This window comes from Zootoca vivipara, chromosome 13 (assembly GCF_963506605.1).
Source record: "Zootoca vivipara chromosome 13, rZooViv1.1, whole genome shotgun sequence".
Lineage (NCBI taxonomy): Eukaryota > Metazoa > Chordata > Lepidosauria > Squamata > Lacertidae > Zootoca > Zootoca vivipara.
Genome location: NC_083288.1, coordinates 2257435 through 2274416, shown reverse-complemented (window position 1 = coordinate 2274416; position 16982 = coordinate 2257435). Strand labels below are relative to the sequence as shown.

At 42.2% G+C, this 16982-nt stretch overlaps 1 protein-coding gene across 3 annotated transcripts in view; it reads right to left on the bottom strand.

Moving 5' to 3' along the window:
• Nucleotides 1-16512, bottom strand: part of TEX10 (testis expressed 10) — a 33034-nt gene extending 16522 nt beyond the window's left edge. The window contains exons 1-10 of one of the 3 annotated variants that reach the window (XM_060282147.1): nt 16464-16512; nt 13385-13488; nt 12969-13158; nt 11053-11765; nt 10335-10581; nt 10055-10167; nt 9090-9349; nt 6313-6448; nt 3533-3708; nt 1743-1920 (exon numbers count right to left, since the gene is read on the bottom strand). In XM_060282147.1, coding sequence (XP_060138130.1) covers nt 1743-1920; nt 3533-3708; nt 6313-6448; nt 9090-9349; nt 10055-10167; nt 10335-10581; nt 11053-11765; nt 12969-13148 — 2003 coding nt within the window. In that variant the 5' untranslated portion in view covers nt 13149-13158; nt 13385-13488; nt 16464-16512. Of the gene's footprint in view, nt 1-1742; nt 1921-3532; nt 3709-6312; nt 6449-9089; nt 9350-10054; nt 10168-10334; nt 10582-11052; nt 11766-12968; nt 13159-13384; nt 15559-16463 lie in introns of those variants that run through there. The other 2 variants (XM_035134216.2, XM_035134214.2) reach the window with 2 other exon arrangements.
• Nucleotides 16513-16982: the final 470 nt, after the last annotated feature.

The following is a 16982-nucleotide window of genomic DNA, read 5'->3' as shown; positions in this document are numbered from 1 at the left end:
AAACTAAGATGCAAAAATTCCATGACCAAGACTTAGTTTCTTAGTTTCACCAGAAACTAAGGGCAAAAATTCCATGACCAAGACCGCATTAGAAATTTCCCCATAGAAATCAATGGAAACTGTTGATTGGTTATGTGTAACAAACTATTTCCTAAGAACACAGGAAATGTGTTTGGATAGCAAGACATGCATGCAAAATGTTGCCAAGAGTCCACTGGCTCATCTCAAGGAACTGCAGATTGTGTCTGAAGACAATATTTAATAAAGGTAAGTTACGCCACCTCCTGCTTGCTAACACCAATATGCTCAACCACAGCTGCATTTAGACATTGGCTAATCTTTTCTGCTTTCAACTAGTTTCTTCTGATGAAGCAAAATCATAAATTTTATCCAACACCTAGTTAAAACCTCATCCACGACCCTTTATAAGGCTGATAATCACATTCAGCAATATGATTATGACTTCAAAATCACCCTAAACGGTGTCACTTCTTAATCTACAATAGAGATTATATCAACGTCAGTGAAATACTGTTGCATTAACTATGAGGTGCAATGTATCATGTTTATGCTGCAAGGCTATGTAAATATGTGGTGTGTCAAATGTTCAGATTACCTGCATAAAGATAAAATACAAACTTTCCCCCAGATCTCCTCACTAACTGCTTGACTAAAGTATCAAGATTATAAATTTGAAACTTACACTGCCTAAACATAATTCTAAACAAATATTTTGTACATAGCAATGTAAAAAAAAACCCAATTATTCTATTTCAAATTGCTCAAAAAGCTTGAAAAATATGAAGGATGAGGTTTAGAATATGAGTAATATACATCTCCATTCAACCAGTCTGTTTACACAGAAGACACACAGCGCCCTCTAGTGACAATGTGAACCTCCATATACTGAAAAGGATTGGAAAGATGTGCCTGAATACACTGGTCCTTTGTTAATTATGCTGTTTTAAATGTGCATTTTATATTTTACTTCCTTCAGTAATGTTTTCTCTTGAAATGTTTAAGATTTTGCTGTTGTTAACTTTGCTGCGTTAAATATGCATTCTGTAGCTGACCTCCTTTGTTTTATTTTGAAATCTTCCAAGATAATATTTTAGTTTCCTGTTAATTATGTTGCTCTGAATGTATAATTTACAGATTAACAACTAGCCTTAAACCCACAGCAAAAATCGGCAACTTGCAAGATCTCCATGGGAGGGAGGGAGCGCTCCTGTCATTGTTCCTCGGGAGCTTGCAAGAAGAGGAGTAATAGCATTTAGGCACAGTCAATGCTGTCCGTCACAACAGATTGTCTTTAAGAGCATGCCATTTTGCTGTGAGGCACGTAGCGGCGGCACCACTGTCAAAGTGCCCGCAGTTTGTCTTTCCTTATATCATTTCCTCTCCAACTTCCTTTCCCTACAATGAACCTCCATCCCTATTTTTCAACTGCATTTCAGTGTTTGAATATATCCCCCCTCTAATTCGCTTCTTCCTTCCTTATGCAACTGACCCCCCTGTTTCATCAATTTTCCCGATCCTTCACTGTCATATCCTCCATTTCCCATCCACAGCAGCTCCCCTCTTTCCCTCACATTGGTTTCTCCACATCCTCTTCCTTGCTTCATGCGCACACACCTTCAAAATTACATTGACAAATTATGGTTTGAGAAGATGCAACGCTAAGCTTCTCCTTCAAGATTCAAATTTGCTCATGGAAAAACTAAACTGGATAGCTTGCTTACCTCATACGCACTATTCCGATAAGAGTTGTCGATAACTTTGCCGACAGTTTTCCCATAATGCAGCAGCGACTGAGAGAAGAAAGCAGATTGCCTGGTAAATGTGGCAAAAAATAGACCAGTTGGACCAAACGTTGTTGCGATTCTTCTGGCAAAATAGCGACAGCACCATCTAGTGGATCTGGAAAAAAGAATCAGCAGCTAACGTCATCTGAAAACCTCAGAATGCAGTGTTATTTCAGCTGGCAGAAGTTTCCGCGCTCCACTCTAAACTACTGTACAGTAAAGGAGAAACTGGTTGCATTACCACAAGAGCCACATCAGGAAATCCCTGAACAAGAGCCCAGGTTGAAATGTCACCTGCAGTGGGTGTAACTGCGCGGGGGCCACTCAAGAGAACCACAGCTACCGCTAGGCAACCCTACCATCCCACACACGAAGAGCCAGGGCAGGTGGTACCAAGGCAGTAACAAATTCAGCAGTGTTCACCCCAAAGAAGTTAACTCCTCGAGCCCAGATTCCTATCACACAAGGTCCAATCAACGTGTCAAGCTGCACACACAGCGTGGCCCAGCAGAGTTCAGGGAGAGAGATTCCTCTCGGAAAGCTATGGGGAAACGTGAAGGCGGTTGGCACTGGGAAGCAGGTGACAGAAACTAGCAGGAGAAAGGCTGAGTGGGCAGCAGTAGTCCCTTGGGGGGGCCTTGATTAAAGATGAAAAGACCAGAGTCACAATGGCACCCACTGGAAACAGAACAGAATGAAAATGAACACCAATATACGAGTCAGAAGAGCAGTCGAGAGAGAAAGGAATGGAGGGAAGGGAAGGCTCTTCTTGATGTTCCCACTGCAGGTTTCAAAAAGGACCTGAGAGAAGCAGGAGCCCTTCTGAGTGTGTACATGGGGCTGGGGCGTGGCGTGGCGTAGGGTCCCACCAAAACTCATTCACTTAGCTCTAGGAAGTTCTGGGTGTTGCTTGTGCACAGAGCCCAGGAAGAAGGCACACCAGCTAAAAATGAATGATGCCAAAGAACTATTCGATTTTCTTGAAAGAACAACTCAACTATGCAGGTTTATTCGTCATCCAGATCCAACCAGCATCTTCAAATGGAGAGTGAAAAGCACATGTTTCTTCCTTTGCAACTACCCAATCCTTCACTTGAAACAAATTTATCAAATTCTTGCTCACTTTTCCAGATTTTTTTCCATGATGCAATTGAGAGATGGTTACAAGATTCCAATTGACAATTGTGAAATCAGGAAATCTGAGCTGCATTTAACATGGTGTAACTAACGCCACCAGAGCCCTGAAGCTGGATCACACCAAAGGCCTATGTAGATGGAGATGAGCACAGCAGCACACTAAAGGCATTAAAATATGGCTGTTTTCTTTTCAATCCTTTTCCTAATGATTTCTAGCATGAAATCCACCTTTTCCACAGCTGTCACACATTGGGATAGAGCAATATTGATTTTAAAAAGAAACTACGTTTGTAAGCAGCTTTGGATGGGCTTTGCCTGGAAAAGTACATATTTTTTAAAATAATAATGAAGTATATATATGTGGATAGCATTTTCATCAGATTTCTTCTTTCTACAAAACTAATTTGGCACATGTACTTCTCACTTCCAAAGAACACTACAGCTCCTGTGATGGCTTACCATAATATGAAGGAAGCAGACAATTATTATGGTGGGAGAAACCAAAAAAATACCCATCAGCTGAGATTCCTCAGAAACCAAGAGTCTTTATCCCCTATTGTTAATTTTTTATAGTTCTGCAAATAAGGTACCGTAAATTCGAGGAGCAGCAGCTTGCAAACTTTGCAGGATTTCTTTGTTTGCCTGGGATGCAGCAGAATAAATAGTACCAATCAACTGGTTCGAAAGCTCGGCGTTTCTCAAACCAAGAAGAACAAGTTGTTGAGGTAGACCAGCCAGCCAACGAGTTAATACTTTACTCCTGCTTCTAGGGTGCACAAGGGAGAAAAAGGCAAGGGGAAAGTAATACGTATGAGAATATTGTTTCAGAGAATGGCAAACTTGGTTTGGAAGAGGAGGAACCTCTCCACCCCAATTCATCAGCCCATTTTCACATGGCAAATTTTGGCAGGGATTTCCTCAATGGAAGAGAGTGTCAAACTGTTTCTCAAGGTACTCACTGACAGTTTGCCCCTGTGCTTTTTAATTGTACAATGTGTTTTTACTGTGGCCTAAGTTGATTTATTGCATTTATTTATTGCATGATGGCAGCCGCCACTCTTTCTCCCCCAAGTGTCCCCGGAATGATGCTGAATTGCAGGACAATATTGCTCTATGGACATTTGGGGTGTTGGGGGAGCAGGCAGTAGTAGCTGATGGCCAGTTGCTCCCATGAGGGATCTTGCCACCTTCTAGGCAACACAAATACAATAGAAAGGAGACAAAAAAGAAAAACCCGTTGCTAGTCTACTGCTACTTGCAAACAGTAAGAAGCACCTGGAAACACTGAGAACTACCATCCTCTCTCAAGCTGGAAGGTTCAAAAAAAAGAACTTGCTCTAACTAAGTACATATGATTTACACATTTCCATAAGCGTTCAAGGCTGATCATATCATATATAAACAACAAAAAATTACAATTTCTGCCTTCAGCCTACCTTTATTTTTAGTATTCCCACCCAATTCCTATCCCTACTTCTGGAGTGTTCTGTTCTGTACTGCCACACTTTTGACTCAGTCAGCTGCTGGAAATCATTTATTAACGTTAGGCAGGCACTCACATTATATTGTTTCAGACACCTGCTTTTTTATTTAAAAAAATCAGCAAGCTTATCCGGACATATAATTTAGTTACGTACAGTCGTACCTCCATTTACGTAACCCTCTGGTTACCCTCTGGTTACGTAAACCTCGGGATGCGTGCGTGGCAAACCCAGAAGTATTTTACCAGGTTTCACAGCCTGCACATGCACAGAAGCAGACTTCAGGTTGCGGAAACCTCAGGATCCGACCAGACCTCCAGAATGGATCCCATCCGCAACCGGAGGTACCACTGTATACCTATTTTTAAATTCCGCTGATTTAATTTGTGTATCATTGATAATTGTTTTATGTATGCCACCTTAGGGATTTTTTATTTACGTTATTTATATATTTTTATAAATAACACAGTTTTTCTGAAGACCATCAGAATCAAGAGAAAGGCTGGTACACGTTTTTTGAAAGGAAAAACAAGTGTAACCTCGTTTGTCCCAGTTTGGTGGGATTTTATTGAATACATTAAAAAAAAGAAAATTTACATTTATCTCTTCCACGAGCCTCTCAAGAAATCTGGGTTAAGGAACATCTAAATCATTGAATTTTTTTCTTGATTTAATACAGAGCCTTTATATACAGAAATACAGGTTTATACTTCTGTTTATGCGTTAGCTGAGGCTCCAATACTTTGGCCGCCTCATGAGAAGAAAAGAATCCTTGGAAAAGACCCTGATGTTGGGAAAGATGGTGGGCACTAGGAGAAGGGGACGACAGAGGACGAGATGGTTGGACAGTGTTCTCGAAGCTACGAACATGAGTTTGACCAAACTGCGGGAGGCAGTGCAAGACAGGAGTGCCTGGCGTGCTATGGTCCATGGGGTCACGAAGAGTCGGACACGACTAAACGACTAAACAACAACAATGCGTTAAGTCATGTGCACCACATAACTCTTGTTCTGATGATACTCTCCACTTACTTGTTCCTATCTTATTACAGTGGTACCTTGGGTTCCGGAGGTCCGTTCTTAACCTGAAACTGTTAACCTAACCTGAGGTACCACTTTAGCTAATGGGGCCTCCCGCTGCCGCCACCATGCGATTTCTGTTCTCATCCTGAAGCAAAGTTCTTAACCTGAGGTACTATTTCTGGGTTAGCGGAGTCTGTAACCTGAAGCGTCTGTAACTTGAAGCGTCTGTAACCCGAGGTAAAGTAAAGGTAAAGGGACCCCTGACCATTAGGTCCAGTCGTGACCGACTCTGGGGTTGCGCGCTCATCTCGTGTATAGCTTCCAGGTCATGTGGCCAGCATGACAAAGCCGCTTCTGGCAAACCAGAGCAGCACATGGAAACGCCGTTTACCTTCCCGCTGTCGCGGTTCCTATTTACCTACTTGCATTTTTGACGAACTTTCGAACTGCTAGGTTGGCAGGAGCTGGGACCAAGCAACGGGAGCTCACCCCGTCACAGGGATTCGAACCGCCGACCTTCTGATCAGCAAGCCCTAGGCTCAGTGGTTTAACCACAGCGTCACCTGGGTCCTTAGCATTGTACAAATATTCTGATAACCAGCTTTATCATTTTTCTTGTGAATGTAACTTTCTTTATAAATTTATATACAGCCCTTCATCCGAGGTAAACAGGCCAGTTATATACAATATAAACATCCCATGCCAGCCTTGGTTTGGTTTAGTTTTTATGTGTTTGTCTGATAAAGTTCTATTCTGTTATTTGGGTTATATGGACAAATATTTTATTTTTTAAAAATCAAGATAAAGTCTAGTTTATACTTTGCGAAATTGAACTGAAAGCTGGAATTGGGGGGGGGGGATGTTACCTGTTCGTATGAAGGTTCAACTCTTCCTTCTGATAAACTCTGCTAAAAAAATTCAAAAGCAATGTACGAATAGGGAAAGAAAGGTTTCTTTGCTGGTAAAGAGCATACACGGCTTTCATTAGCGTCTCTGCTGCCACTAAGAAGGAAGACAAATGAAAAATGTTTTACCTCCTCTCCGTTCTTTGGAACAAGTTTTCAGCAATTTTTTGCACTAAACCACACATCTAAAATGGGTAACTATGAAACCAAAGCAAGGGCCAGTGTGGCATCAAATGCAATTGTGTGGATTTTATTGTATATTCATGCTAGAGTGTCTTGACATCTCAAGGCACAAATACACCCCCACTCCCACATACATACATATATATATATGTGTGTGTGTATGTGTGATTTATTAGTCATTTTCTTTTTGGCATGGCAACTCAAAGAGACTTATTAAAACTAAGTTACATACATTAAAAGGGGGAAATACAGCAAAACATTATGCCCACTCTAAAGGCCAAAGATAGTTAAAAGCCAATGGGCTGGTTAAAAATAATAATGCTTTCACCTGGTGCCTGAAAATATGTAACGATGGCACCAAGTGAGCCTCCCTGGGGAAAGCCTTCCACAAAGAGGGAGTCACCACTGAAAAGGCGACTTCCCCCTGCAAGCATCACAAACGCCCACAATCCTTCCATGCCACTTTGCCCTCGTAAAATCCTTCTTACATGCAAAAAGAGTGCACGCCTTATCCAACATATCTTACGTCCAAGTTCCCTAGCCTGCCATCACAAATATACGTACATATAGTATACAAGTATTCCTGTACCACAATATGTGCACAAAAACATTTAAAAAACTTTGAAAACAGAATTACACTGACTGGCTAGTGAAAAGGCTTCAAGCAGCTGCCTAAAAGACCTGTTGGCATAAAAGTATATATTCTTCCACTTCTTGCCTGCAAATGTTGGCAAACCGAAAATTGCATCATTTGCAAAAATAAAAAAATTCCTTCAGTAGCACCTTAAAGACCAACTAAGTATTTATTTTGGTATGAGCTTTCGTGTGCATGTACACTTCATCAGATACACTGAAACAGAGATCACCAGACCCTTATGTATATTCAGAGGGTGGGGGTGATGGGAATGGGTGATGGGCTGATAGGAGTGGTAAACCTGTAGATGACTGTTAACAACTGTTAATGACTGCAATTGGTATTGGGGGGGGAGCAAGGGCTGAGGTGCTAAGGAAAGCTTGATCATGTATAATGAGATAAGAATCCTATGTCTCTGTTCATTCCAGGTGGCTCCATGGTTTTAAGCTTGCTAATGAGTTGCAATTCAGCAACTTGCTCTTTCCAGTTTGTTTCTGAAATTTTTCTGTAATAAAACAGCTGCTTTGAGATCTTGTATAGAATGTCCTGGGAGATTGAAGTGTTCTCCTACTGGTTAGCTAGTACCAAAATAAAAACTTAGTTGTCTTTAAGGTGCTACTGAAGGAATTTTTTTATCATCATTTGCAGTTCACCTTCCTCAATACAGTACACTCCCCTGAGCAGCTGAGTTTCTAGCTAGGGAGGGGGAGGGACAAGGATAGTGCTGTGGCACCACTGGTTTGTATGTCAGCTCCTTTGCCCCCTAGATTTCAATATGGCTCAGTAATTTCTGTGGAATATGGAAGGGAAGCTGTCAGGACATCAAATAACAGATCTGGGCTTTTAACAGCCCCATATTATATATTATGATTTTATTTATTGCCTTTCTATCCCACCTTTCCTAGGCAAAGTATCATATTTCAGCCTGATGCCCTGAATTTACACAAGAGGGGGGGACCTTATTTCAATAAATGCTGAAGTATGTGAACCATGAAATAAAATCTGAATTTCTCTATAAAGGCTAGTGAAACATATATTAGCTACCAGGTTTATGTTATTTAAAAGGTTACTTTACACATCTCTTTTTGCACTCTGGAAACATGACCATATATTTTACACTTGCAGGTTGCTTCAACTATTAAAAATGCATGCACTATTGTTTTTTCACGCTTGCTTTTTAGAAGGGCAAAGTAGCAAACAAAACACATGTTGAAAAATAAGGAGGAAACAAGTTGCATTCGCCCCAGTTCTATAAGGGTGAAACCACCTCAGCTTCCTCAGCAGCAATTTCAGCGTGGGGCCGGGGCCAACATAGCTCATTCCTCCCTACACGCGCCAGCAGTGGAGGGACTTAGGAGCGGTGGTTTCACTTGTGATATACCACCAGGTGAAGGTGCCATCGTGCTCTGGCCCTCAAACAAGTACTGGGTGATGTATTTGATGCATCACCCAGACCTAATTTCATTATAAGAATGTCATAGCTGTGTCAGTCTTGCATATAACTTACAAAATTTGCCTTGTCTTCCAATTCTAAGCTTACAATAAAATCCACTGCTGGTAACTTCCTTATTGAACATCATGAGAGGTGGGGGGGAATCTAAACATTTCTAAAATCTAGTACCTGTAAGCATATTCAAATGGAGAATCTATCACTGCAAAACGATGCATGCAACCATTTTTCCTGCTGCTAACCCTTGCTACAAACAGTGGTTTGGCACCACAGTGAGTTCTGAAATATAAAAAGGGTGCATGTCCTGATCATATCTTTTATGGTTAGGAGAGGAGGTGAACTGTATTAATCTACGGCACAAAACTGCTCTAAATCACTTCTGGGTTGTCTCACTAAAGGGAAGTAATGCAAATAGCCTAGAAAAATGCCACATATTGGTAAATGCATAGACAAAGACTCAGTGGGTCTTACCTTTGTTTATTTGTATCTGCAGAAGTCTCCAAGTCACTTTGAGCAATTTATTCAATTGCTTACTGTTTAACTTACAGCCATTGTGAAGGGGGAGCTTACAACCATCGTGGAGGGTCTCTATCACAAACTTTCTAATCATATCTAGCCAATGAGAATCCATTTGCAGTGTTGAAGCACTCGCCAATGAGACCATGATTTCACATAAGGTTAAATTCAACATGAGATGATCAATGTTTGACGATGCCATACAATACTTGTTGCTAAATGAAAGACAGAGAAGTGTTTATGAAAACTGGCACAAAGCATTATTCAATAGTGAAAAATTCTACTGGGGCCCATAACTCTATAGATATTTCAAATAAGAAGGCATATACTCCAAAGCGTTGTTTCAACAGTTTCCACTGCAACAGTGGAAGAGTAAGCTTCTGAATTTCTGCGGGTGGTAATGCCAAAAAGCAGGAGGAAACCTTGCAAACCCAAGGTTCACTGGGGACTATTCCTGGAAAACTGTAATTTAGCACGTATTTGAACAACTGCCAGTATAAGAGACAAGTGCTGGTTGCATAAATTGCTTTCATCCACATAGGACAAGCACAAATTACTACAGAGTACACAGGTATTTCTCTCCAGTGAGTTGGAATATGCTGTTCCATACATCAAAACACATCAAAAAAACACAACTCAATCAGATTTATTGTCTGAAAATATGCTCTTATGAACAAAACTGCATTTTGTATTACTTATAAAGGAATTACAGTTACTCTGAGTTAACAAAAAAAAATTCCTTAGTGAGGATTACTGGGGGGAGAAAAATGCCTGTTGACCAACGAACTGCTGAGCTCTCTCCACTGCTACTCCAGGATTTTTTCTATGGTTGTGGAAATTTAAGAACTCTGTTCACAACGTACTGATTATCTGAAAAAGGAACCACTCAACTCTGACTCTCCTGGTCTTATAAGCAATACCTTTTCAAGGGCTCTTTCTTTCGGTGCTTGCTTGCTTCTTGGAAAGAGTAAGGAAAGCGAGACATGAAATGGTGCTTGAAATCATTCAGGTAATTTGCTCGAACCCACGCTTCCTGTAAGAAAGACACCACACATTAATAATTTTCTCCAAGTGCTAAGAGTTTTAAGGAAAAGTATACAAATAGAAAGATCATAAGGGTCTAATTTATGGGTTCTTTCCAGAGTTGATTAGTTAAGAGGACAAGGATGCAAATAATTTCCTGTAACTTCCATTTCTTACCATCTCATCCAGATCTTCATTTTGCTTTACAAGCTTCCACAACAGGTATACGATACCAAGTACTTGCTCCATTAACTGCTGAGATCCAGGTTCCAGAAGATTTCCAAGAATGGGAGTCGCAAATTGTGCAGGCGATGCTTCAATCCAACAATTAAGCAGCAATGGAATTATAATTTGAATAAATCGTTTTAGATTCTCAGGAGATGACAGGCCATTTTCAACACTGCCTGTCATACTTACCAAAGACCTAGAACAAAGGCCAAAACATTCTTTACAAAACTACTGCACAGAAAGCAATGTATTTACACCTATAATTCTATGCACACAGACCCAGAATAAGCCCTGTTTGACACAGGAAGACTTATTTTGAAGTAGTATACATCCAGCTGTATGAGCATGTATGAAAGCTGGTCAGGTTAACAGCCTTACTCATTTATACAAAACGATGTCAATTTGGAGGAGACCACATACAGGTTATTTACAGTTATAATTGTGCTTTTATTCTTACATTGCTCCATGAAAGTGAGTGATTCATGAGAAACACGAATAGGCAGTAGCTAATGAAAACCCAGCCTCAATTACACTCATTTGGATGCAGAAAGGTGGGAGCCACAACCCTTGATGCACAAGCGTAACTTGTGGGGCACCCATATGAATGGCAGCCCAAGTCTGCAGTCTTCTCAAAAGAGAAACATGTTGTAAGCACACTATTTCTTACCTTAGCCTGAAGGATGAATGAATTCTGAGCTGTGGGCCACCATTTTCATACAACTGGATGTGCTGCTGGCCACTGGCATATTCCTGCCATTTAACATGCAATGAGTTTCTTGGTACTTGTGGGCTGTCATTAGGCTCTTGTAGCCCTTCACTGTCGGTTTCTAATTCACTGGATCCTTCCACCAGCACCTGAAGGAACTTTCGGAGCCTGACCAATACATTAAGCCTCCATTGCTGGGAAGTGACCCTACGATTAGGATTAACAGACAGCATCCAGCACATTTTCTCTTTGTTTTTCAGTTGTTTTGACAGTTGTTGATGAGAAATAAGTTCCACAAAGTTATTCAGCAACACACTACTGCGATCCATCAGGAGAGTAGGGTATTCCTCCAACAGAATGTCCAATACCTTCAAAGAATCCTCCTGAATTCCTTCACTGATATGAGTCATGGCACTGGAAAGATGTGCACTAAGTAATGGGAAAAATGGAGAGATGTGTTCAGCTCGTATTTTTGGAGCCAAGAACTTAAGGAGGCAGATTGCTGCTGCTCGTACAGCAGAATCTTTGTCTGTAAACACAGCTGCCAGCTCACTTAGTATATTTGAAAGGTGTGCATCAATGATGAATGGATACTGCGACAGCAGATCTTTGAGTCCAAAAAGGGCACTTTGTTTAACTCCTGCACTATAGTGGTTCATTTGTGAAAGCAGATCCTAGAAGAAATACAGAGTTGGTAATTGCTTGAAAAACTATTTACATCACAAACTTACAACTATTACACTTGTCTTTGAAAGGTTTTATACACTTCCAAAGCAAGAAATAAAAGCAACCTTCACACTAGCACAGCAAAAACAAAGCAATACAATGTTAAGAAACCATTGCACAACTGGGGGAAATAAGCTCACATATTTCAGTTAAGTGTACCTATTTCTGCACAGACTTAGGGTGCATACATCAAAACCAACATTTCTCAAAGGCGGAGCTAGATGTCACCTTTGCTGTTTAATCGATGTTTAGAAATTACTGCTGATTATCAACAATGGTCGCAAGGGTCATTCAAATAACCAGGAGTCTTGACAGACTAGACCTGGAAGATGGGCGTAATACAAACTACAGTGGTACCTCCGTTTACAAACAGCCCCATTTACGAACGCCTCCGTTTACGAACGCCGCGGACCCGGAAGTGTTTTCATCTGGGTTCCGCGGCGTCAGATGTGCAGATGCGATCTGCGCAGCGCGTGCGTGTGCAGAAGCGCTCTATTGGCACTTTGCGCACGCGCATAAGCGTGCCTTCGGGGAGCGAATGCCTCCGTTTACGAACGCCTCCGTGGAACAGATCGCGTTAGTAAACCGAGGTTCCACTGTACCTGAGAATCTCAATGCATTTCAAGAGGGAGCATACTCATGGTGCAACCTTGGGCAAATCAACTCTTATAGAACTCTCCTCTTCTAAAGGCACTGATGGCTTCACCACTGTTGGAATTTCGCCACATGGTGAAGACACTTTATGACAGAAAGCAGTATTTAAAAGCATCTAACAATACAACTCATGAGATGGAGATGTTGAACACCCCTGATATAGCTTTGGGTTAAGGAAGCTCACCTCATGATAACAAAGACACAGTAAGAGACTATTAGCTGAGGTTGTAATGTAAGGTATTCAGCAAGGATCCTTGTAACTCTGATTTCAGCTTAACAATAATGCTAAAATTAAAAAGATCAGGTATTTTGATATTTATTGTCTTCTCCAACTTATCTATGTAGCTTTCCAGATTCCTAGATATGTTTTGGCATCTCCAGTAGTATGATAACCCTTGACAAAAAGCTCACACTATTTCAAAATTAGTCTCACAGATGCTAATGAACTCAAAAGTGCAACAATAATTGCTGGCATATAAATTTGCATTTCACTGTACCTTTATGTTAAGCTTTCTATTATTTGTTGGAAGCACTCCATCCTCTCTAAGCTGCTCAGATAGATGTATGGCTCTTGTTTTGAAGTTTGTATCTGTTGCATTTTCTAGTCTAGGCTTCTTTTTTCCAACTTTTAGCTTCACCTTATGAAAATCTTCTTGATGTTTCCTTTTCTTTGTCATTTTGAAGCCACTGTAGAAAAATATAGATAGTTGAACAAGTATGTTTAAGGGGGGAAAGTTCCTGCAACTAAACTGAGCAAACAATTACTCAGACTCAATTTTTGAAAACAAAGTCAATTTCTGGTTTTCTTCAGAGTCCGCAACATTATCTAAAAAGAAATTGCAAAATTTACACCCTTATGCTAGCCACCTGGAAATCTAGAAAAGGCTGCCTTCTTCATGGCATTGCAGCTTACCTGATGAAGTTTCTCTTGGGTTCAAGATGAAGTTACAATAGATCCAACTCCGAAAATTCAGAGTGTAAGGTACTGCGATGGATGGCAAGAGAAATTCTGTGCATCTGCACATGCAAAGGGTTCACAACAGAGAACACTTATCAATACCAACATAGCCTAGCACCTTCACATTTTTAAAAAGAGGTATTACTTTCCCAAATATGAACACTTAAACCTTACAATAAACCAAGTTATAATGCGAAATGGAAAGGCATATTCCCTTTGTCAACAATAAAATCTAATGTAGGAGTTCCTGTATATGATGAGTGTGTGTCCATGAGCATGCAAGATAAAAAAAAACCTTGAATATTTTTTTTGAAATTATGGTCTGATATGCTGTGTGGTGAAGGTGGGTTGCTACCATGGCACCTACATTTTCATTTATTTTTAGTGAGAGAGCATGCATAGAAAAATATATTCAGTGAAAAATCAAATTATTCCAGCTTTTAGTAAAAAGCAGATTAACAGTTGAAGGCTTTTACATGCATCCCCCCACTGAAGCGAGGGTTATGTTCAAGGCCCCTGTGCGCATATCTGAAATTGCATAAAGTGGGGAGCACCCTTTAATGCTCTCTTTCTCTGCCACTCTCTCTGCAATCCATACCAAAAATACTGTATTCAAAAAAAATCCACAACTAGAATTGAAGCTCTGGGGCCATCAGGAGGCTGGAGGACACGCAGGAAAGTGACGGCTGCTACTACTGCGCTACCCTGCACATCAGCTGTCAAGGCGGGGAGGCTGAGCAGCCTAAATAAAGTCCCATTGCAACTCTGGTCTCTTCGGGGCTTTCTCTGCCCTTACTGACACCCTCTTTGGGCTCTGGGGAAGGTCTCCCTGCTTTCCAGCTCTCTCCTGCCATTTCTGGGTTTAAACTAAATTATTTTATTATTTCCCAACGACTGCCCATTAGTGAGGCGATGCCTGTACCGGTATTAGTGAACAGCATTGAATGCAAACTGGGAAATTTTTGGTTCAAAAGTCACTCCCTCTAAGAGTTAAGCTGCAAATCTGTACAGTATTTAGACTGCTTGCTTCAGACCACAGGAGGAAGATCACATAACCAAAAACTCAACCAGATAAAAACAGAATTTATCAGCAATCAGGAAGTTAAGGTGCCTGGAAGAAGGGTTTTAGACTAACCTTCAACCTGACACACCAGTTTTCCATGTAAAGGAAACCTTTTTGGATAACTAGAGTGCATGGCTTTTTCAAAGATAAAATAGGGAAGCATATTCTAGCCCAGGCTTCCTCAAACTAAGGCCCAGGGGCCAGATGCGGCCCGTGAGGCTCTTTTATGCGGCCCCCGGCAACCCCCACTCTTAACGTCGTGGCGCGGCTGCCCACTTCCGGGTTGCCGGAGCGTCGGAAATAGCTTGTGTGCATGCATTATTTCCGACACACTTCTGGGCTGGAGGAGGCCCACACGCATGCGCACAAGCTATTTCCGGTGTTTCGTCGACCCGGAAGTGTGCCAGAAATCGCACGTGTATGGGCGCATGCTCCCGCAGCGCGATCGGCGCTGGCAGCACCAGCCCTCGGCGACGTAAGTTTGGGGACCCCTGTTCTAGCCCCCAACTATCAGCCATATTTCTTAGAGCCATTGGGAGGTTACACCCCTGCATAACAACCAATGAAGCAACTGCTGCAGGAAGCTTGCCTTCCCACCTCCCTTCCAGAACACTGGGCCCCAATGGCTGGTTGGCCGGGAAAGCAGAAGGGGAACGCCACACATTGCCATTGGCCCAGAGGAACAAGGGCGGGTGGGCCAAAAGCATCACTTCTGTGCATGCAAAAACCACCAGCAAGGAAAGACCTGCCTGGCAGGAACTGTCACATAAAGGCTTATTTAGAACTCATCACTTTGTTCTGGACATTGCAAAAACTGCTTTTTACCGTTTTTGTCCTCACTTCCGTGTGTGTGTGTGTGTGTGTGTGAAGCTTGCAAGCCTGAGGACAGGGCCTGTCCCTTATTAAGGGAGGTGAATAAATCAGATAAAGGTACAAGAGATGATTTGAAACCAGGGAGGGGGGTGGAGAGAAGTCCAGGGGTTGGGAACCTCTTAAAATATATTGTTTTGTATTTTGGAATAAATGCAGTATGTAAACAAAAACACTCTCTCTCTCTCTCTATATATATATATATAGTTACAGGTAGGTAGCCATGTTGGTCTGACGTAGTCAAAACAAATTAAAAAATTAAAAAAATCCTTCCAGTAGCACCTTAAGAGACCAAAAAAGTTTGTCATTGGTATGAGCTTTCGTGTGCAAGTATCTGAAGAAGTGTGCATGCACATGAAACTCATACCAATGACAAACTTTGTTGGTCTCTAAGGTGCTACTGGAAGGAATATTTTATTGTGTGTGTGTGTGTGTGTGTGTGTATATATATATATCATATATATCATATATGATTTATATATATATATATATATATATATATATATATATATATATATATATATATATATATATATATAAAATTTGTGTGTGCGATGCCCTGATGCCCTCACGTCTCAGGGCTCTCCCCTAAGCATGATTATCATCAGGGTAATTATTATTATTACTACTACTATTTCCATACCGTCCTTCCGTCTGAGGGTCACAGGACACAGATTTACAATATAAAAACACAAAAGTATAGTATCAAACAAACAAAATACACCCCCCTCCGCGCGCCGGTTTAAAAGGCGAAGAGCCACAGCCCAGCGGGCGGGCAGCGTCCCAGGTAGGGCTGGAGAAGGAACTCCCGCCTATGACCCGGAGAGCCGCCGCCGCTGCCAGCCAGTGCAGACAGTACTGAGCCGGAGGGAACCATTGTCCCGACGCGGCATGAGGCGGACTCCTCGCGTCCCTAGCGGGCCTCCCGCTACCAAGCGAGAAGCAGCAGCAGCAGCGCGGTGGGGGGAGGGGAGGGGCTGTCACGGACCGGAGTGACCAACGGAAAAGAAAGAACAGGGGGCGGCGCCTCCCGGTTGCTACGGAGGCGCCGGCGCAGTGAAAGAAAAAAAGCCCGCTTCTCCGCCCGCCCCAGTTACCAACCTCCTGCACGCGCGGCGGGCACCAAAGGAAACGCGCTCGGGGAGTCCTTCCGGGTCACAAGGTTTCCAGAAGCCGCCCGCCCGCCCAATCAGCAGGGCGGCTGAGGGGAACACGTGATCCCACCTGTTGCGAACTCCACCGGGAACCCTCCTCCAGAGAGGGAGAGGGAGGGCTGACTGGAGAGAGCGCGTGAGGGGAAGGGAGGCATCGCGCCTGGCGCCGCCTTCAGGAGCGGAGGTGGAACAGCAGACTGACAGGGACTCGAGGCATCTTGCAGATAAAAATGAGAGCAGCTAAAAGCAAATACATATACCTGCACTGTACATACCGGTATGTATTTTAAGAAAAAATAAAACATAGATAGAATTAAAACATTATGCACACACACAGAGTATCATTAAAACCAGGGGTCAGCAAGGTTTATCTTGCCTGGGCCGGATCGGTCCTGCGGAGATCCCTCTGTGGGCTGGATTGCGCACGCACGTGAGCACACACGCACATGAGCGCACATGCACAGAC